The sequence below is a fragment of the Paramisgurnus dabryanus genome, chromosome 11, assembly GCF_030506205.2.
Source record: "Paramisgurnus dabryanus chromosome 11, PD_genome_1.1, whole genome shotgun sequence".
Classification (NCBI taxonomy): domain Eukaryota; kingdom Metazoa; phylum Chordata; class Actinopteri; order Cypriniformes; family Cobitidae; genus Paramisgurnus; species Paramisgurnus dabryanus.
Genome location: NC_133347.1, coordinates 14,034,095 through 14,058,299, shown reverse-complemented (window position 1 = coordinate 14,058,299; position 24,205 = coordinate 14,034,095). Strand labels below are relative to the sequence as shown.

Below are 24,205 nucleotides of genomic sequence, written 5' to 3'. Positions count from 1 at the left end.
TAAAAGGCACATTCATTTTAGCTCTTATCCAATTCAGTGCTCTTAACCATTTCAAATTATTTACTCTTAAGTTGCATATGTTGTTTAAAATGTACCTAAAGGAGAGGTACTGGTGGAGAAATGGCATTTATTTAATCTTTAACGCACTTAACAGTTCATTTAATAACTCACTCTCTATCTGAGCCCAGCAGCCTAATATTCTGGCCTTTGTATATCCAGGCAGTGTGCCCATATCTGTTCGTGAGAAAGTCTGACTGTCATCCATATGAGCAATAAAGGTCACATTCTCATTTACAAGCCCAACACAGATAAACCAGCTAATAATCACAGGGTCACAGAGAGGGCGGACATTATACCGACAAAACGCACAGCCACTACGAACTAGCCCAAAGGCTCGCATCTGCATCTTCAAAGCAGGGATTTGTGCTAGTGTTTCATTAGAATAACCTTAAAGTGCGATGTTAGCTGACTGCTTATGTCTTCAAGAAACACAACTCTTACATCCAGTATTTTTTGTCCATTAAGTCATTTGTCCGATGTGTGGGCTATGTACAAAATTAGCAGGTAAAAACCCTGAGTATTATATAGTTTAGAGTGTTTAACTTTGTAGTTTCATGCAATTATTACATTTCCACATTATACCACCTGCCTCTGATTTGACCATTAGCACCATGAAACTGGACAGTGATCAGATTAAGCAATATGTGTTCTGTTCCCAATATTTGTGCCCTTGGTTACTTTCAATAGCAGGGGACTATTTTCAGCTGCTGCGTAATATCACTACGCCTGCTGCAGCCATGTTACAGCAGCAAAGTCCTTGATTATTACACCAGAATGAGAGTATAGTTCCTAGCCATATCGGCCTAGAAAATCGCACCTTTTAATTTCTTAGTACATGATGTAACTACAGAAGAGTCAAGTTTAAAATAGGAAAAATATTGAAACTCTTTGGTTTTTTTAGCGCGATGCTAATGGTCTAAACAGATTTAATGGATTGTGCTAAGCTATGCTAAAAGTGCTAGCGCCAGACCCGGAGATCAGCTGAATGGATTCCAAAACGGTAAGAATCAAATGTTTAACTCTAGGGGAGCTGGATTATGAGCATATTTTCAACAAAAGTGGAATGTCCCTTTAAGGATATCTATAAGCTAGTGTGTTCCAAAACATTGACAATATTTACATTTATAAAATGTAACTTAACGTCTATCACATCTGTCAATAAAGATCAATGACTTTCATGACATCATTCTGCACTTCAGCTTTTAATCAGATTCCAGGCTGTATGACTGTTAAAGCTATCGAGTAGTTTGGATCTGTTATTGAAAAGCTTCTACAAAAAGATGGACAGAAAATTATCGATAAACAATTTATTCTGAAGCAATTAAGTGGCAGACTATGCCATTGATCTGTATGCCATGTTGTGGTTTTGTCCAAAGCATTCAGATCACTCAGCCTCGGTCACGCTTCTGCCCAGCATGAAAAGATGCTTTGTGAAACCTGCTGTACTGAGACCCATGAGAGCCATGCAGGACAGGGACATCCAAAAGGTTTTTAAAATGCTGTTTCCATAGCTGTAGGAGGAATCGAAAGGGTGGTATCTCCTTTTCCTTTGGGATTTTAAAGGCAGGGTGGGTGATTTTTGAAAAACACTTTGGAAAAGGGAGTCGAGCTGACTACCAAAACACACTTGTAGCCAATCAGCAGCAAGGGGCGTGTCTAAAACCGACATTGTTGCCTGGGTTGCGTATGTGTGGGGCGGGTCTATCAAAAGAAGGTACAGATTCTATTGGGGTAGGTGCGTGTTTGGTTAGGTGATTTCAAACGTCAACATTGGCTTTCAGAGATCATGCTTTAAAGATCTATCTGTTCCTCTCATCTCCCTATGTCCACGATCAGGCAGTCTGAGCTGTCTTTATTCCTTTACCCATCATACTTAGAGAGAGGCTTTAATGTTTATTAAAATATGTGAATTAATAAATAAGACATGATGAATATACATAGATGTGTACATTTAAAGACTGAATTTGTCGATTTTTAAAAAAAGTTTATTTGTTAAGTCATTTGAATGCAATATTAAATACAGTATACAAATAAATGAAATAGGCTATGTAGCATTTAAAAGCAAAATAACTGTTTTTTAAGTGTTAGTGTGGAAACCAAACAAATATGTATTAAAAAGTGTCATCTGCACATATAATGTCACGTGACAGAGCCACGTGAAAATATGACATAAGCATGGGACGTAACATTCAAATTTAACATGAGTAATGTTACCCTCAGGTAAAACCACTGTGTAATCTGAACATTGCGGCCAAAATAATTTGCATCTGTATTCCTGTTTAGTCAAAGCTATTTTCTTCTCACAACAAACTGAAAACAAGACACAAACTATTAGAAATCTGTTTCTTTTAAGATCTTACATCTCATCTGAATCTCAGAGTATCACAAGATGTTTCTGCCCCCCGTCACAACAGGAAATACCTCATGTCATGGAATTACAATAATCCATCTATAGCGTGAGATATCCGACTCATATGCTTACTTTAATAATACATTAACTCTTTTCACAAAATACAGTACCACATATAAATACAGTTTTACAGTTCCTGCTTGTCTTACACAGCTTTCAAAGTACTCTTGATGTGGTTTTGATGTGAGTTACTTGAATGGTCTCTCGGGCAAGTCCACACCTGATTCTTTTTTAAGCTACGGTGACGCAGCGTGTCATCTGTTTCTCTGTTACATCTGTCATCTGCAATTCTCAGAGGCTTACAGAGCTTTGTAATTTACACAGGATAAACACACTTTTTTGTGACCAGAGGTACTTATTATTTTAATATCAATGCTATCGTTGCACCACCTGATTTTGCCAAATAAAACATAGAGCTGTGTCAAAATCATTAATCTGTTTGGTCCAAAACAATAATCCTGGCCAATATGTGCTGCTAACACAAGTTCTAGCCTAATTGTTACCTATAACACTTACACATTGGGATAATGCTTTTATCCTAAGTGTCTCACAGTGCATTTCATGTAAACATTTCAGCAGTACGTCACTGTTTCCTTGCACTCAACCCTATGGCATTCTGCAGTGTTAATGCAATGCTGAGCTACAAAAACTCAAAGCTTTACAATCTAATCCTTAAACAAGAGTAATGTGATTGACTCTACAAGCTCTTAATTCTTTACATTAGTTAAATCTAAACCAAAATCCGACTTATGTTCAGGATTTTTTTCCAAGACCAAGAAATATGGAAAGATGTTGATACTGGAACTACGCAAAACAGGTTCCCATTTTGTGTGCCATTTGCTTGTTGGGAACCAGTTCCAGTCCCAACAATGCTATGGCCTTTAGTCAGATGCAGGCTGCACAGTTTAATTCCAGGAACACCTGCAGGAATTCAACCGCATACATTTTGCCTAATACCACAGTCTTCCGTTTAAGGGCATGTCTGGTAAGGTCACATTCCAGCATAAGTGTGGAAACCAGTTTTCTGCGAACAAACTGTCATCATAGGGCTTTTAAACTTTTGTCTTATCTATCAATATTATCAGTCATCTACTGTAGGTCATTCTAGAATGTAGCATTTACATCAGGTCATCAGATTTTCCACATTAAATTCCCCAATTCAGGTTGTTGCATCAAAATGAAGAAAGGTTTGGTGCATCACACTGGGTCCAGTATTATTAGGCATAAGGATTAGGACTCCACATTTGAAGTTTGTATTTTGAAGCAGATGAGGGTAGATATATCGGTTCCTTTTATAAATTTAATCTGGTCCGGGTTCCTCAGGCATAGTAAGAATGTGGGAGTTAAGTAGCAAAACTGAAAGCTGTCCCTGTGTCTTTGTGTCCCAGCCTTGACAGCTTCAGTCAAACGTCTCTGGCCTTAAACCCCAGGCACTCTGATGCTCCTTCAGAGTGCATCCAGCCTGGTAGACCTGCCCCACGCATGGCTAAAGCTATGACAGGTTTTCAGATAGCCCTGAGAAGTGAAAAAGAGTGAGAGATGAAGAGCATGAATGTAAAATCTCTGATTAGCTCCCCATCAGATGCATATAAACTCACATAAACTTTCATTTTTTTACGCTTTTATTCCTGTGAATGTTTTCTGTATCTTTTTTCCTCATTTGTATACATGTATAGTATGTATACATGTATAGCATGTATAGTATATATACATTGTGCACACATACACCTGAACAGACCAGTTTAGACCAGCATCATTTTGCAAGCTGGGATATGATGGTTGTTGTCAATTTGGTGTTGTCACAATATATATATGAAGAGTTTTGTTGCAAAACGAGATAAATCCGTTATTTAACATTTTTGTCAAAACTTTTATTATTATGTTACCATGTTATTATTTTGTTTTATGGTGCTACTCAGCTGTATTTTTTAAGTTATGAAGGTTTAAATCAAAACAAACCAACTCCAGTTGAATTGATATTAATTGGAATGCACAACCAAAAAAACTAGATTTTTGAAAAATTAAAACAACGGAGTTATCTCGTGTATGTGTGTATATATATATATATATATATATATATATATATATATATATATATATATATATATATATGTTGTGCTCCACGGTAAATTGATGGTAAATCAGCATGGTTGTACACTGACTTATAATAGGTTTTCCTAAAATCTTAAAAACACACACCTCTGCTGAGCAGCTGTAAGTTGCGTCCCTCTTCTTGTACTTGTAATTGTAGGACTTGCTGGAGAAGCTCTTGTCTCAGGGTCTCTTGAACCAAACCCATCCTCTCTAACTTCTCACCATTCAGTCTCAAGAGAGCGCGACCTGAGAGAGAGAAAGATTTGAATAATCAAATGCTTTTTGGAAACTTAGTCACAGCTCTCTTCCCCTACTTATTATATATACAATTTTGCTAGCAATAAACAATTCAACAATAACAAGTTTTCCTAAGGTTATCATCATTCTGTTTTCGATAATCTCTGCATAAGGAAAACAATCTGTGTCTTTGGTAACGTGCTTGGTGAAACTGCTGCCTGAAGTCACAATCTACCAGGAATTTATTTCCCCACCCTGTGTTTAAATGCCAATCACAGCAAAGCCCTAAATACTTCGTCTACGTAGTTGCAGAATTTTTTTTTTTATTGATTTACTGCATAAATCTACTGCCTGTTTCTTTCTCTCTTTGACTCAATATTAGGGTTGACCCGATACGATATTCCGTGCCGGTATTTGGCCCGGAATTGGTGACAATGGCCGGATTGAATATTGTAGAATTCAGGAAGTACAATCCGATCCAATACCAACACAGACCTTGTCATGGCAACTTGGGGTAAAGTGCGACTTGCTGAGCAACATGAATTTGCACAAAGTTGCACTTTAAATTGTCCAAAGTTACACCTTAAATTTCATTTAGAATTTTTGAGCTGACTAACTAAAAATGTTGCTACTAGTCTGTTTTTTTATTATTTTTTTATTCTTGAATTTGCACAGTCATTTGTTGCACAGTAAAATGTTTAAGTTATGTATCTCTGTTTAAGCTTTTTGTACGGGTAACAAATGTGTTATTTGCAGCTTAATTTATTAAAAATTTATTTATATCGACATCGGTATCAGAAAAGTGGTATCGGCCCAGCACTACTCAATATGTCAGAAACATTTTTCAAAAATGTTTGCTCCTAAAGAGTTAATATTAGTAGCTCAATGCCCCTGCACCTAAATAGATAGTAGTTGCTAGAAATTACACAAATTTAATAATAATAATTTTAAAGTTACCAATCTGTTACGTCCGGCTCAAGCCACGCTTGCAAAGTTAAACTATCAATTTGGTCATCTGCATTTTCTGGATCCGATTCAGATTGTATTGATAAGGTAGTAAAGATGATATTAACTCCTTTCAGTATTGCATTGTAAGCTGATCTTCAAAACATGGTGAAGAGCGTCACATTTCTGGCTAACGTCAGAGGTATTCATGGCCATCACAACGTTCAGATTAGCTGGTTATTCAGGGACACATCGCTTTTCAGATCGATGAGCTTTGTACAAAATCAATACGTCCCTTACGAAAAAGAAGTATACTTCAAGTTCATTTTATTAAGTATACTTAAGTAATGTTGGAGTATAGTTTTAAGTATACTTTATGTAGTAAGTGTACTAACATTTATGTTCTAGTAGTATACTTGTAAGTGTACTGCTTGAATACCGCTTGGGACTAAATTGGCCCACTTTTAGTATATAAAAGTATACTTCTAAGTGCACTATAAGTGTAAGAGTAGTCAACTTTAAGTGTACAACTAGTGCACAATTAGTTCTTAATTTGTACTGCAAGTGAACTCATGAGTATACTAGTAGTTTTCTTGACTTATACTTCAAGTGTACATGCAAGTGTTCTGTTAGTGTACTCTTAGTAAACTAGTAGGTTACTTATTGTGTGCTACAGGTATACTTCCAAGTGTTCTTTTAATATACTTTTAGTTAACTAGTAGTTTACTAGTCATATACTGAAAAGATACATGCAAGTGTTCTATTAGTGTACTCTTAGTAAACTAGTAGGTTACTTATTTTATACTGCTTGTGTAACAAAGCACTTTAACACTGAGGATCCATCTGCAGGTTTTTATTAAACACACTCATATTCCAACAGGCAAGGTCAAACACAGCAATGTAGGGCAAGCCAATCTCGTAGTCATGAAACAGGCAAAAGGCTCAGCAATGACAGCCGGTACAAATCAAGACTTTGCACTGACTGAATGTTTCCAGAGAGTTTATATAGGCTGTCCAATGAGTTTCAGGTGGCAGACTAATCAGTCCAGGTATGCAGGATTATGGGAAATGGAGTCCAGAACGAAAGTTAATATTCAGGGGATTCAGCCATAAATATAGAAATAATACAACCTCAAATCAGAAAAACTTGGGACACTGTAGAAATTGTGAGTGAAAAGGGAATGGAATCATTTACAAATCTCATAAACTTATATTTTATTCACAATATATATATATATATAATTGAGTAGTATATACAGTTGAGTAGTAAACTACTAGTTAACTTATAGTATAGTAAAAGAATACTTGCAAGTATACCTGCAGCACGCAATTAGTAACTTACTAGTTTACTAACACTAAAGATTCTCCATAAAGATAATATACATTTGTACACTACATATACTTTCAAAAATTTACTTAAAATATACTGTTTCTAAAGGATGCTAAATAATGTATTTTATAAATATGTCAGTGCATTATTATAATGATAACTTTAACAGATAAAGTATACCTAAAATAAACTTTAAAATAAGTTCAAATTAGTATACTTTAAAAATTGCACAGAACTTTAACTCCAAGTATATTTTTTAAAAGTATACTTTTAGAAAATATACTAAATTATAATTATTTTGAAATATGTTAAAAGTTTAATTGTAAGCAAATATGTTGTAAGCATACTTTCAATATATTCAAAGATGGTACATTTCTTTCTAAGTATATTTGTAATGTACTATTGCAAAGTTAAATATACTTGAAATACAATAAAGTATATTTATTTTTCACCAGGGCTATTCATATGGCTTTTTGCAGCTTTCTTGATGTAGCTTTCGTTGTTGCATTTTTACTTTATACTTTTAAGTATATGTCAGTAAACAAGTATAGGCCAAATATACTTAGACATTTCGGTTGGTATAGGTTAAGTATACTTTAGTACAATTTAAGTATATTTCTGAGAAGTACCTAAAGTACATTTTAGAGAAATACATAAAAAGTAAACTGAAAGTATCCTTTCTTATTTTAAGTTTAAAAGAAGTATTCTTATAGCATACTTGAATAAACTTCTTTTTCGTAAGGGGTTTCAGGAAAACAGGGATTATGGAGCACCAATAATGTACGGTATGTGGAAAATAATGTGTTTTTTGCACTATAAACCATGCAAATACATTGTATTTTACAAAATAACGTTGTTTTTAGCAATGTAATAGGTCCTTTTAAAAGGTTCTGCCCCAGTGACAATTTGTGATTATTTTTTTTTACCTTTTTTATCTGACAGTGCAGAATCAATGTGTTTGTGATCTTGATGCGTTGTGTCTAAAGAAAAGAGAGGAACAGGCAGTCGCATTATTCCTTATACGTACCTGTAATAGCATGCTGGGAAAAAGCCTCCACGTAGGTCAAGTAATTGTGTGGACAGTGTTTTTTTAGCCATCTACAAACATCCTGTTGAGACCACAGGACCACTGGTCTGGAGAGACACGGCAAGGTGGGGCTGGTGTGGTAAACAGAGTAAGATTCGCCTGAACGTAACTGAGAAAGGGAATAAAAGCACGAGGAGAGAGAGAGAAATAAGCTGAATAAATCAAACAAATTGCCATTTCACAAAGTGAAATAAACTTGACAAATTATGATTTGATGTAATGTGAATTTATGGAGCCCTATGAATTGAATGAATGTACAACATTTTACAACACTGCTCAATCTAAAATAATCTCTAACATAACATAAAGGCCATATGCAGATATAGTAAACAGCTAGGTTAAGAGTCTCCCTCCCACTAAGACCTGTGGGAAATAAATTTTTTTTAAATAACTATGTTCCACATCATGCACTGGCTGTGATTAAGATAGATAGTTTAATCTCACACTGTCATCTGATTGGCTGACAAACTGACATGCCCCTGTTTCCACAAACTGAGCTATATAAATGAAGGCCATTCTGGAGTGATTAGTATTCGTTCCATTGGCTGCACTAGTGGCATAAACCCCAATAACACCCGCCTGACCTTCATCACACACACTTACATTTGAGCTCAGACTAATAACGCTTATAAAAAAGTCACTAAGTGATCATTTTATTAGAGCCATTTAGAGTTTTGACAGAGATAATGAAACTGAGTTTAGTGTGTCTGTGACCTACAATTTAATGACGTTGTTTACAGCAACAAAAAAGCATTATATAATATTTATATGACTTTAAAGAATATCATAAAATCATGACTACACATGAATGCACAAGGGAGTATCTATAAAACAGGAAATATGACTTCAATTATTAGTTCATCCTTAAAATATTGAATCAAACTGTCTCTCATTTGTAACCCAGTTGGTGAAAACCCCAGCAAAAATATTATTTTGTGGTGTTTTTTTTTTTTACATAAAACTATCCGGAACCATGAACATAAGGGAAATTTTATGGACGTTTTTGACAACTGTCATTAAGTGTCATTTGTTCAATTGTGTCATTTTTAATGCAAAGATGACATTATTTGAGATGTCTTTGTTATGACAACTTGACATAAACCAATACATCATAACTTGTCACAACTTGACATTACCAGGACAAGATAATTGACCACTTTTTACCAAATTGAATTTGTCATTAAAATTTTCTTAAGTGTTAATACTCTGTCAAATAATTTTATAACAGCGTCATGAATTTTCTTCAGTCCATAATGTTTTTTAAGTTTCCTCTATTTGTTAGAAAAAATCAAATCAATCATCCAATAATAATAATAATAATAATAATTAAAATTGATAATGATTATGTTTTATTGCATTTGGAGTCCGGTTCACCTAAAATTAAATGGAAACAGTACAATAAAAGTGTTGTGTCCATATCACTGGAAAAACAGTTAATTACATTACAATTAATTAAATATTTTACACAATACATAAAGTTAACTATAATCCTTTGACGTGTCTATTGCATTTTGTAAGGTATTTACATTTATTTGACATAGTATTAACACTTATTGACATTATAATTACAAATTCAATTTGTACCACTGTAGTTGAGGTCAAGAAAAATATTCATGATGCTGTTATAAAACTGGCAGAGTATTAACACTTAATGACATTTAAATGACAGTTTAATGTAATACTAACCCATAAATCTAGGTAGTTTCTTTAGTTTTATATTTATTCTGCTATGACAGATGACAAGTTATGTTATGACAAGTTATGACGTATTGGTTTATGTCAAGTTGTCATAAAAAAGACATCTCAAACAATGTCATCTTTGTATTAAAAATGACATAATTAAACAAATGACAATTAATGGCAGTTGTCATAAACGTGCATAAAATCTCCTTCATGTTCATGACACGTGTCATGTCGTGATTTTGAAGGTGTCATGTCAGTCTTATGAACACCCCTTCAAGTAAAGTGTTACCAACCAGCCTACATAACATAACATCCTACATAACACAAAAAACATTCTGTAAAAGTATATTCTTGAATATTAACTGAGTAAGAAGTCAAAGATTAAAATCAATGATGGAAATCAAACTTTGATACTGCTTATCTTACAATAATTTACTAATTAGATTATGATAATTAATTTTACAATCAGGGTCACATTTTTGTACATTCATTGATTTAATTTTCTTATATAAGGAAACCAGATGGGCATACATTCTCCCCTCATCCTACTCACACTTTTTCATTTTCATAACAAAACTTTAACACCATACTCTATAACTGCTCTGATTCTCATTAAATGGAAAAGCAAAAAGTACACCTTTGCACCTAAAGAGTTCATATTAGTACCTTAAAGGTACATATTAGGACCATTTTAAAGGGCATTGCCCCAGAGACAGCTTGGGCAGTTTTCTGCCAGTGTATAATGCTGGAAAACACTGTCATGAAACATGTTATCAGCTCAGCTTTGTTATCTGTGCTCTGCATATTTTCTTTTCTTTGCTGTTCTGATTCATTACCATAGTCATTTATCCTTCCAAAATCACTCACTCATTTGCTCACTCTTCCCTCTATTTGTTTTGCTTTCTAAACCATTGCCACCATCTGTCCCCCATCCCTCAAGTTTATTCTTAATTTTCTTTCTCCTTCACAGTTTCGTCCCCAACCCTCTCTCTCTCTCCCTCAGGCAACTTTTCTACTTTATTTCTCTGCTGCGATTGCCCTTGGGGGCACAGAGGAAATCTTCTGCAACTGCAGAAAAATCGCACACATGCGTTCTTGCACATGCACATGTGAAAATGCGTGCACACATATAGACCGAATCAGTGAGCATTCACAAAGCTGGTTGCCAGGAACTGACTCTTTCTCTCTAATGCTCTCTGGAGGGCAAAAGTGCACTGAATTCCCGCTATGATCAGCCATTGGAGATGAGAAGATGAGGCTATCAAGCATGTATCTCTCTTTGAATTATAAGAACCAAGGAACATGAAAAGTTTTTGATTTAGGAGCTTTATTATTACGTATTTTCTCGTAATTTGAGTTCTGTATGACATATGGTCTCATCCAGTAGCACAAGCTGGTGCAATGCTTCTCACTATATGTCCCTATAGACAATAATACAGAGAGAGTCTATACATTATTGAATCTGGTGGGGAGGATGAAATTCACAATGAACAAGAAATATTTATTAATACTGTAAGTTACATTCACTCACAATAAAGAGAAAATACAAACCTGACCCATCAAAAATCTTCACTACACAAATAAATACAGAAAAGTCATATTCTTAAAGACTTTTAAATATAGTTTAACTTTTTGTCTTTTATCATTTTTAACATGACATGGCTGTACAAAGTGGTTTGTCTTGGCAAAGTTTACACCAAATAACAGAGGAATGATGAAAGTAAGAAAAGATTTGCCATAAAAATGATCTTTGTATTGTCTTTATTCATCTGGGACGAGCACACTGTATGGCAGGATGTCAGTGACTCTTTTATTTATTGAGACAAAAGACTTTGTTCCAACCTACATTGTTAGGAAAAATATGAACAAGTGTAGATGGTATGAACAAAGCATCTGGCTATGAAACCATTAGAGGAAGATAAAACAGAGCTTAGCTGTTTCTCCTTCCCGTCACAGTAGGCTAACAAGGTTCTCCATTCATTACAGACGATTTAAATAAATGCCAAACAGAGGTGCAGAGGTTACCCAGAATCTCATCAACTCCAGCTTGGGGTTTTTATAGAACGACAAAATTAACATAGATGTCTGATAACGGCAAGCTTTTGATCACAAATTCACTTTTAGTTAAAATCAAAAGAAAACAATCTGAACCAAATTCAAAATCTAAACAAATACAAAGAAGCTTTTGTGTTTTTTCAATTACTCACAAAAAACGAAATGCGTATTTAAGTTTGGTGCTTGATTTAGTTTTGAGACAACATAAACAGATCAATAAAACTATTGAGTTATTTTTTCGTTTCCCATAATAACGAGTTTTTGTGGTATTTTCTGATTGCAATCTATACAGCAATTAACCCAACAAATACTGAGAGCATTTTCTATAAGAAAGCATTATTTGAATGGTAAAGCTCCTTATTATAAGTTACTGATAGTTAAATAAGACAGAAAAACATACAGGGTTCCCACACCTTAGTTGACTTCAAATTCAAGGACCTTTCAAGGACTTTCCAGGTCCAATACCCTCAAATTCAAGGACTAATGTGGGGACACATTTCAAGTGAGAGCAAGGTTACATCGTGTTACCTTTTGAGATACATTGTTACAGTTCACTTTCGAGGGAACTCGTGCTGCGTCACTACCGTGACACTTTGGGGAAGCCTCCAGGGGTAAGTACGTCTGAATGTGTATATCAAATTCAACCAATGGTCAGGCTTAACGAGAAAGACAGGGTGACGCAGGAGCCAGGATGTATATCGCTATCTGAAATATTGCCAAAGATGGCATTACAAAGATGCTGGAAGTATGGCAAGGGAGACGCAGCTTCTCGTTCCCTTCTCAGGGAACAACAGTTACATACATAAACCGAGACATTTTCATTTGTCAAACATTACTATGCAAAAAAGCATTTTGGTATGAATCAACATTTGCATATAGAAGATATAAGCATTTAAAGCGAACAGTTTAGCATGTGTGCTTAAAAAGTCTAGAATTTTTATGATATTATCCTACACTACACTACACAAAACAATATGGATTTTTTTTTTTTCAGAAAACTTCTTGCATAAAATAGATTCAAGCACTTTAAAACCCCTACATCGATGTATGTATATTTTCAAAAACTTGCCAGGGCCTTGAATTTCCCCCCCAGATTCACAAACTTTCAAGGATTTCAAGGACTCGTGAGAACCCTGAACCAACAAATGCATAATTTCCATATAAGTATCACATCTGCTAGTTTCACTGGGATAAAATATACTAATTTAAAACCAGAAAAAGAAAAATGGACAGCAAAATAGGAGACCGCATTTACCATAATAAGAGAACTCTTTTAAGTAACATTAATTAAAGGCAGACCACAAACTCATTTAGATAACATTATCTGTCTCAGTTAAACGAAATCAGGTTGGGGTTAATAAGCATGTGCAAACCTGTTGAAAGGTCTAACAGGAGATTGTCTGTAGGGGTGAGTCTGACTCACAAAGCTCTACAGACCAGACCAGGCCGCTCGCTTCATTAATATGCTAATGCAGAAGATGAAATGAAGTTCAATACACGCATTACGGCCCATATCTCTGCTTTCAGTACTCAAATCAACAATCAGTCAGTGCTCATGTGACCGTGAGGTCCACCAAGGCTTTTTAAAGCCACTCTGTGGAGCATGACCTCTCTGTGCTCTACCCTCTGGCCTAACAGCATTCTGCTATTCTATATAAACTAAGCACTAAACTAAATGGACTGATGGAAAGATGGATGTTTGGAGAGAGCACGGGAGCCCTTTGTTTCTTCACCCCCACCCCTTTAATGGAAAATGCATTGCTGAAAGGTGAGATCCATTTTCCCATATTAATACTGCAACAATGGACAGCAAAAGATAATATCTTTGCAAACACAAATTTTCTATTGAGACTTCATAATGAATAGACTATGGAATAATTGAAAACCATTATTGACTAGCATATGTTGGCAGCCAAGAGGCTATGCTTTATAAGCGGTCATATGAAATTTAAGATCAAGATCTTTCTCCATTTCTCTTTTTGATCAAATTTAAATTCATGTGCAAACTATCCTAAAAAGCACTTGGAAGCTCTGTGCCCGATTTTGCTACTTTGCTTCAGTTTTGGTACTCAAATCATATTAATGAGACACTAAATGTTGCTCTTTTGAAGCTGATACAGGGAATACATAATAAAACACTCTTTATTGTTCATTAGAAGAAGAGTACTGCACATCTCATGCTGCAGATTTGACTTTAACACTTTCTACCTATTTGATAGTAAGATGATTACATTCAGAAGAACTATAATATTTAACACAATAGACACTGATCTCACCTGTGCTCCTTCAGTTCCAGGCTGCTGTAGCAATTTGACCATTCGGCCACCTGCTGTTTTGCGGCTCTGCCCCTCATGCCAGGTGAGGTTTCCACCTGCGCAACGGTTCAGCTGGTACTTAAAGTCCTCTGGAAGGGCCCTGTACTCCACCGCAGGCCGGCAGAAAGTAAAACTGGAGGCCGCTATCATGTAAGAGAGAAAGAAATTCAGCATTTATTCACACATTTCATTTGTTTAATTAGGTTTCCTTTCATATTTTTTTCAGAGACACACAGACCTCATGAGAAGCAGTGCTGTCTTGTCAGTCAGCAACCCAAGAGGCATTGTGGGAGATTCAGTACATACTCAGTGTGCAAACACTTAAATGTAAATTGCTTGGCACAAAAACAAATATGCTTGAATGCCAAATGCTTAAATGGAAATGTGTTTTGCTCTGAGGTTAAAATAAAGTTCCTATTGGATGTATGTTCTGGCTGTATGGTTCCACACAAGGGTCTTTCTTTGTTATAGAAAAAGGTAAGAAAGAAATGGTCCCTTACAGCACCTACATTTTTAAAGGCTGTCACCCCAAAAATATAAAAATCTTCTGAAATCAATATGACTTTCTTTCTTCTGTGGGACACAAAAATAAGTTAAATAAAACAGAATTTATATTCTGTCTAATACAATGGAATGGCATAAAGGCGAGGATTTGACAAAAAAAAAGTTTTTCACTAAACTATGTCTGTGTCCGAAATAGCCCCCTATAACATTAAATAGTGCAATATTTAAGGGGACAGCAATTTTGTAATGGTGTCTGAAATTATAGTGGATAGTGAGTGCACTTATTCAATCTTATAATGCAGCGCCACGTCACGTCAGCGGACTGTTGGCTAAACGTCTCATGCATATGGAACTTTTCTGAAAACACTTCAGCAGAATTCAAAGTCATCCTCTGGTTGATTTATACAGAATTTCCGGAAGATATGTGTGTGTGTGTGTAGCGATCTTTAACAGTCTGCCCGAAAACAACACAAAGCCATCTAATCGAAGAAGAAAGCTTTCATGTTTGCATAAGTGACATGCTTAAAGAGCACCATTTAACTGATTCAAGATTTTACATTTCCTTCGAAGTGTAAGTGTGTATAAGTACAGTTAACAATATTCTTAAAGGTACAAACCCCAAAGTAAACGAGACACATCGTCTCCAACGTAAATCTCTTTTCTTGGACTATAACAAACACACGGATTGTAGGCAACAGTTTACTTCCTGGGATTGGTGATGTAGACAAGACCGACATTATCATAATTCCTCCCGCTACGGACTCACAGACTGTAAGTTAACTCCTGTTAGCATTGCATTGTGAGCGAATCTTTCAAACATGGTAAGGGGCGTCACATTTCCGGCTGATGTCAGAGGTATTCAGGCCAATCACAATGTACAGATTAGATGGCCAATCAAGGACACAGCGCTTTTCAAATCGATAATTTTTGTACAAAATTAGTGCGTTTCAGGAAGAGAGGAACATCTGGAGCTACAAAAATGTTTTTTTTAACTATAAACCACACAAACACATTGTATTATACCAAATACACCAAATAAAGTTGTTTTTAGCAATTAAATAGGTGCACTTTAATCAAGATCAAATAATGCTGATTGCTGAATGTGAGTTTTAAAGTATGCAAGTATTTTATTGTGTTTGCTATTGTTGTTGTAAACTTTAAGAGACGTTCATGAATGACAGTTGAACACCATTCTGTTATTGTGGCCAAATCTCCAAGCCACTAAACATGACGCGGCACAAAGCAAAACGTAATTGGTTGCTTTAGGTGTCAGTCATATGGCCTCTTGGGCGGTTCTTGTCCATTCAAACCTGCCAAAGTTTCCAGACCTTTAGTACGAACACTACTTCAGTCACTTCAGTATGTGACACTAACAACCGATGTACACTTAACAGCTAGCCGCCTTCACTGTGTGGCGCGTGCCAAATAAACTCCCACGTCTGTACACAAGATGGCGCCTGCTCGGTGCTTAGTGCATACCTGTCAAGTTTTGGATTTGAAAATAAGGGAAATTTTCCGGCGCCCACCGCGAACAGTCCCACCACCAACCCAAACAAGCTCCAGTATTCCTTACATTTTAAGACTGGTGAGGGCCGGATTATATTTTTTAAACCTTAGTGCTGATAATTGTGTTAAAATTAACTAAACAAACTAATTCATTAGCAAGAAAACTAGTGAAACACACAGCTCTGTGAAAACTACATTTCTTAAGTCACACTCATACTGTACATACTATACACACAAATTTGCATCTGTACAAAACCCACTGGCATTAGTTTGAAAAGCCTTATTTTAACTTCTTTTGCATTATACCTTAATGCCAAAATTATTTATAAACCATTCACGTTTCTTTGTAATGAGAACAGTCATTTAGAAAATGAAAATGCTAGATGGGGCAGTGGCCCAAACCAAAAAGGGCACTACAGGGGGTGGTACTATTTGTATGGTTTTAATAAAGTATTATAAATAAATGATGTGTTACTATATTACTAGCATCAATTTAGACAAGTGATTACAAGTGATTATAATGGGAAAATATAATAACAAGAATTAAAGTGTGACAATAGATATTCAATATGATTTACCTGCTGGCTTGATGGAGCTTTGAATCCATGTTTGCAATGTTGAACTGCTGCTAAAAGCCTCTCTTTCCGTTCTCTGTCTTTATTTTGTGAAGCCATTGGTGTTTTTGGTATTTTTTGTCTTCAAAGTGTGCCAACAACAGCAAATGTAGTGTTTATGTTAACTTAGATCTGACCGGGAACATTTAATGCATTGTAACGATAATAATCTGGATATTTTGTTGCTGTTTGCTTGCTAACTTGTTAGCACTTTTAGAACACCGACAGCAAATCATTAACCAAAGAAATACATAAACAAACTTCCAAATTAGTAATTCTGCGGTTTAACAACTGATATATTATGTAATAAATCTACCTGTTAATGCAACAAACTTCAGACAGAAACTGTCGTCTTCGCTCTCCAGGCAGAGAGTGCACACAGAGATGCTGCGGAGCGGGTGGGAAAACACGAAGTGGATTAGCGGAATTAGTGGATCTTTAGCGATCTGGGATAGGGAATGTTTTTTTATTACTCCGCCCGGGCATTATTATTTTTGTAATAACGCAGGTTAAAATACGGGAGATTTACGGGAAAATACTAATACGGGAGGACGGCGGGAAAGAAGGGTAAAATACGGGACTTTCCCGGCCAAAACGGGATACTTGACAGTAGGGATGTCCCGATCCGATCACGTGATCGGAAATCGGCCCCGATCACGTGGTTTCAGACTCGATCGGAATCGGACGTTACCTCCCGATCAGGACTCGGATACATATGCAGGGTTTAAAATCCATTAAGTTCTCGCTCTGCTCCGCGCCAGTGTACGCGCTGCGCTGGTGCGTGTGAACTGAAGAGAATAGGCTTGTTCGACTTCATCCGGCTGCCGGTTCTTGTGGTGCTGCATGACGTCAAAGTTCCGCGAGAACGATTTAAAAGCAAACTCCTCCGTATGATTTCGCGGATCACTCTCGCGGTAGTTTGACGTCACCCGGCTGTCGATTGTTGCGGCGCCGCATGGAGTCGAACAAGCCTATTGACGTGCTTTCATTCATAGCCTTCACACTCGTGCGTGCAAGGAACCCACGACAAAACCGCGTTTTTACCGCTCATTTAAACGACGCGTTGATCGTTATTGTCAACATGTGCTCAGACGCAGTTCCGCTTCTCACTCAGAACCTCAAGAACGCGCATTCGCGCAGGATCATTTGACATTACTGTAGAGATGAGAGAGAGAGAGAGAGAGAGAGAGAGAAAGAGAGGTAAGAATGGTGCCCATGTCGAAAAAACTTAATATAAGTCTAGAAACAAAGTATTAAAGTATGTATAGCCATGTCACTCATCTCATTACAAAATGTTAACTAGATAACTGGATACAACTGATTGTATAGTTTAATAAAATAATGTATTTTGATTATACAAATGAATCACGACCTAACTATAGGTATTTTATAACTAACTGCTGACCAGCTTAGGGAATCTCTATGGCTAATTTATAAGATATATTGCTGAATCAGTATGTTGTTTTTCTTGTTAATTGAGTCTTTTTGGGTAGCCTATCTTATGCCTAGAATGAGTCAAGGAGGTTGAGTCTTATAACTTCATTCAAAGTTTGATCAATTGTGCATAATGACATGTGCACCAAATGCATATAGGGTGTCAGACTCATAGATTTGCATAATTTAAAGTTCAGGTTTTAAAGTTTGGGTCAACATGTGGCACAGCTTTAAAACTGAAACTTATAAAATCCTATCAGAGATACAAAATGTCATTGAAACACACCCAGTGGCTTTGCTGTCATCAGGATTAAACATGTTACCCCTCGAACCCTCCCTCCAAACAGAGCCTCCCCACAAAACAAACCCCAATTTAACCCCTGAACATATATAGTATATATTCATTATTTTTTAACACATCTGTAGTTATGCGCTGGCACAGAGTTAGACTCTTTTGACTCCACACAGAAACAGCAATGCGTGCGGCATGACATAAGGAACATCCTGGACTGGTTCTGTTTTTTCGCTCTTCTTTATTCTTTTTTTTTATGTATTATAAAAGTATCGGATCGGGACTCGGTATCGGCAGATACTCAAAATCAAATGACTCGGACTCAGACTCGAGGGCAAAAAAACCTGATCGGGACATCCCTACTTGACAGGTATGGGCTTAGTGTCCGAATTAATCGGTTTCCTTCACTCATTCAAGTGGACTATATCAGTGACTTAATGTAGGAAATAGTGAATGAGTATATAGGGGGCTATTTAGACACAGTCTAAATCTCTGATAGAACAGTTAAAGTTAAGCACCGGCACAAAGAAATATCTTAATGACCCGCATCTCTAGTGGGTGATTGGGTGGCTTGGATACCCTCCCAGAATAACACAGAAAGATGCTAGTCAGCAAGTTAATAGGGAGAATTATGCATTAGTGTGTCAGAGGGTGATAAAACAACAGAGTATTGGTAGCCTGTGGGATAATCTAATGAAAAGCATATGAAACTCCAGTTTTCCAGGAAGGAAACATTAAGTGCTGCTAAATACCAAACCACTTGGAAAACATCTTACAGCAACATTCTTGGTGAGCTGGGAAACTTTCTGCTCTTTAAATACGTAACTGAAAATCGAACAAATCAAGACTCCTACAAGAGCTTTATTACTTGAAGCAGATTTTTTAAAAGTAGCCTACTATACGACACAGTTAAAGTAAGGGCACACACGTATAATTGTGTGTCCTGGGAAGACAGTAAAATACATGTGCATATTTTCCGAAGCAATGAAGCAGACCAACACAGAGTGGTTTTACATGGCTAGCGGCTGTAAATGATTTGGTGGGTAGGCTGTGCAGAGATCCCACGAGGTGAGAGAGACCAGGGCATTAAAAAAGACAGTATTCGTACGCTCATTAAAACCTCCAGCTTCCAATCAACACCATAGGCTTGGCACAAACAGGATTATCTGTTTTTTATGTATCTCAGGGATTTCAAAAGCATGTATGCATGTATTTTTTATAACTACATAGGAGCTGATGAGACTGAATGACTGTGTGTGTGTGTTGGACGGTGGCGGGCTGAATGAGATAAAATGATGTATTTCGCTCTATCGTTCCCTGTAGCCTCACAGGCGGCTACAAAGGCTGTCCTCATCAAGAGTGCGTGGGGGGGCCTGACTGTATGAATGTATTTGAGATGGAGTTACAGGCGAACAAAGTCTTTCATCAAAGCGCCTCTGAAGCAGACATTAGAGAGACGTCGCACTGCTGTGGCTGGAGGGTAAAATCACATCAACGCCTTTTAGTCCTGGGCAGATGCTGGCCTTATTTTCTGTGTTCGTGTACAAAAAGACTTGCTTCTAAATCTAAAAACAACATCTCTTCCTAAAACTTTAATCTTGACAATAAAAAATTGTAAGTAAGGAGATTTCTGTAGCAGAAAAAAACCAATACAGATAAATATGCTTAGTACAATCAATTGGCACCTTTACTTTCTTTAAACTGACAAGTTATTATCAAATGTCAAACCTGCTCATTTCCTGATAGTAAAAATGCTAATCACTGACTATCAAGACCAGTTGCAGTTTTGCTTGGTTTATTAAAAAATATATATTTGGGTGAGGTGGTTCATTCCACTGCATGTGTCAATCAATAAAATTACCAATGTACAATGTCACTAGCCCATAAAGCTTTCCACACCTAATGACCTAATACCTCAGTGTTCACTGAATGAATCAACCCCAGACACATCTGGGTGATTCTCATGAAATCCAGATTTAGAAGGGGTCCAGCTTCAGAATTTTTAAAAGCCCTTGAAGACCTTTTTTGTTTTGGCACATATAAGATTAAGGTCTGAACTTACAGTAACCATTATTTTAAGAGGATTTAAAAAATATTTCCTATAAAATTATTTAAATTTTTTAGATTATCATTATAAAAATGATCATTACCGCAACATGATATTACATTAAATATATACATTCACAAACTCATGTTTCGGTAATGAGAACTAAAAAGTTATGACAAACAAAATTTTAACTTTTATCTGGAGAGAAAAAATAACAACTGCTTACCTGGTAGCCATCTTGCGTGTCACAGTCAATTATGTCCCTGATTTCTTGAGGGCTTAAACAATGATTGAAAATTGTTGCGGACAATGCGAGGATGAGAAATTGGTCTTGGACACATTTATATTCCTTATTATTGTCTCTACATTTATCAATGATCACCAAATACCACGTTTCTTTACTGTAAATGTTTATAGTATAACATGCACTGAAGCTTTTTATTTTTTAGATTTTTTAATTATAAATATTTCCATGTCAAAGAACCCAAATCCATTCATGGACACATTGCGGTAATTAAAATTTTCCCCTTAATGTGGAAAAAACAACAAAATTGGTTTGTATGATGTCATTTGAAATGATGTTTGTAACTGTATGCTTCTTATTTTGATAGCATTTACTTTTTTTATCAAAATGTTTCATGACACCTCATAAGTCTAATTTCGCGAGAATCACCCATATCTAAAATGACATAAAACAAAAAGATCCATCATCCACAAATAAGATCTTATTTCCTATATCACAAACAGACAATTAAATCTAGGCCAAGATCTCTTTCTCACCTGCTGCAACCACTGGACTGAACTAGTAAAGTTGTGTACCCTTGGGAGAGCCAAACAAGTGTGCCAGAGATCTCTGAACAGCATGAGGGGTTTGAACTTCACGAAGGAAGAGAAGCACAACATCTGTGTGAAGTAATGAGCTACAGACAGGGAGAGCAATAGAGAGAGAAATCTGGAGCTAAAGCCTTTAGATCTGCCTGGCCTTAATATTTATGCAGATGTATGCAAAAATGAATATGCAAGCCTTCATTAAAGAACTGTAGTGAGTGACACAAAGTGCGCAGCAGGTAACTAAAAAACTGGAAATCAAAACTACTTTCATTATGATCTGTAATGTCATACCACAGCAGGTTTGTGCCACGTTTGTAAAAACACAAAGTGAAAATTGGGGTTTTTGAATGACATGTTGAGACCTTGTAGGGGATATTTTGTTTCAATGAGCAGCAGCATTTACAACTCAGCAACTTTCAATTTATATAACACAAACATTTCATCTGAAATGAGACAGCTTTGAACTTTTGACATTTTACATTCATCCTGGACAACAGGAAACAAACACACACTGTTCTATAATTCCTCATTCACTCCTTTACAATTCTGCCGCTGAGTCACTTTCATGAGTGAAGATTCATTAACAGAAAATGACTCATTCAAAATTCATTTCACTGATCCATTTATATTATGTACACACTGTACAGACTGCAGTCCTGAGAAAGCAACGAGCCATCATAATACGCACATTAATCAACAACACACTTCCACTTAGTTCCTTAAAACTAACCATTACTAAGTACAAGACAGAATAGTCCTTTATGCTTAAAACTGCAATTCACCTGAAAACAAACTGATATGGTAGCTTGCTTAAAAGATCTCTGAAATTTCTCTTAGAGATGACAAACGAAAGCAAGTGGCTAACTGAATGTCAAGTGCAACATTAACACTTATTTTTAAATATATTAAACGCACTATGTAAGTTTATAAATGAATTCATTATTTAAAGATATAAAGTATAATTGAAGCTTTGAAAAGATAATATGACTCAACTGTCGACAATTCGAGTCGCGACTATGATCGTCTTTGTAAATAAGTAAATGATTACCGTCAACTGCCATGTCAACAATCCAGATTCAACAAGCTCCAGTCAACACTGCTCCTGTTAAATGAAAAGTTCTGCATTTAGGTGTTTCATTTTCCACCATGTGTTCCAGGATAGACGTTGGTTTTGCAGGTACATCCAGGGTCCTGATGTTTTCATACGCTTCCCAGTGTCAAATATGAAAGTACGAGAGCTCCAGTAAAATGCGCTGCTCAGTCTGACACCTCCCCACTCACTCGCACTGTTCAACGAACACCTGCGCTGATACAGAATAATGATCTGTTAATTCATTATTGTGTGGATAAAATAATTATTTGAGAAGGTTCATAAACATGTTTCAAGATTTAAACAAATGTATTTATCATTCAAAAAAATGTATTACGCGCATGGTTATCCCCCTAATTTATACGTAACTGTTAAACGTCTTCTTCAAAATATTCTTTTTAAACGTTTTGAAGTTCATGAAACCGCCTAGTTTCGTGTATTTTTTAAATGGTCTATTTGTTTTCCCCTTTGGGTGTTTCGTGAGAAACTCGCGCTCGATTCTCTCTCACGTCCCTTTCTATCTCAGTGCCAGCATGTGGACCCTTTAATTAGTCTTTAAGTGAAGTATGGGAAGAGCAACATGCGGTGTAGAGATGGATTTATGTGACCTTTCATGTAGACTTTTTTTGTTTGGAAAACTATAACATCTCGAATATAATTAAAAAACAATGTATTCTTCGTTATAACTATATGCAAAATGCCTGTATGGGTAATACGATGGTGTTTCCCAAACGGAAGGATGCATGCTTCGGGGTCACATATGCAGGCTGCATACGTCATCAAGCCTCGTTTATTTCAGTGAGCATTACATTCGCATTTGAATAATAGTCAACTTTATAATTGTTCAAATTCTGAAATAAGACAGTCTTTATGACGTTTGCAGCCTATAAATGCGACCTCTGGTGGATGCAGCGTTCCGCTTGAGAACTGCCAATGTGACAACTGTCCATATTAAACACTAGAGGGCAGATTTTTACATCAATACCTTTTTCTCCCAGGCTACTTTAACAGTGTACATACAAAAATCACCTATGTGTCACAGTGAAGAAAAAAATTGACAAATGATGCATGTGGGAAGCAAAGGCTAGCCAATCTGGCCCTATAACACAATTAAAAATTAAGGTTATATAGACGGTTTCAGCAGTAACAACATACACAAACAGCTTTTGTGGAACAAACGTAACTTCTGGAAAACTCAGAAAAGAAGCAATAACAATAGAGTCCTTTAACAGTAGTTTATTTCTGATAACAAGCAAAATAAACAACAGGTAGATTACCTTAGTTCATACCATAGCTAAAGCGTATCAAAAATTACACTACATTTTTATTTTTTTTAGTGTGTGGAATATTATTAGACATAATTATATATTATTATATATTATATTATAATAATATATCCACTACAAAAAACTACAGAAAGTTTCTTAGATGTTGAAGGTTCTTTGTGAAACCACACAGCTAGAGAAAGACCATTTCTGGAACCTTTATTTTAAGAGCTCAAATCGCTGTAAAACCTCAAAGAAATGTATGCTGTTCAAGATATTAAAACACACAGTACATCACAGTTTGATGTGGATGGGGTGCATACCTGGTCCCCATGATGGCCCCTATCAACTGGTAAAAGGTTTTGCAATTGGCCTGTATGCATCAGAACTGGATCTTAAAGCAATA

General features: G+C 36.1%; 1 protein-coding gene and 1 long non-coding RNA gene across 2 annotated transcripts; one reads left to right on the top strand and one right to left on the bottom strand.

Annotated features, from left to right (window-relative positions):
• Positions 1 to 2,012: 2,012 nt before the first annotated feature.
• Positions 2,013 to 22,728, bottom strand: samd10a (sterile alpha motif domain containing 10a). The gene is made up of 5 exons (XM_065246912.2): positions 22,493 to 22,728; positions 14,178 to 14,359; positions 8,104 to 8,272; positions 4,670 to 4,810; positions 2,013 to 3,985 (listed from the first exon to the last, which is right to left on the bottom strand). The coding sequence occupies exons 1-5, from the start codon at positions 22,503 to 22,505 to the stop codon at positions 3,963 to 3,965; spliced, it is 528 nt and encodes a 175-aa protein (XP_065102984.1). The 5' UTR covers positions 22,506 to 22,728; the 3' UTR covers positions 2,013 to 3,962.
• On the top strand, positions 13,231 to 14,730 carry LOC135729341 (uncharacterized). Its single transcript, XR_010525676.2, has 3 exons — positions 13,231 to 13,669; positions 14,192 to 14,366; positions 14,443 to 14,730. It is a non-coding gene; the product is annotated as an uncharacterized lncRNA (long non-coding RNA).
• Positions 22,729 to 24,205: the final 1,477 nt, after the last annotated feature.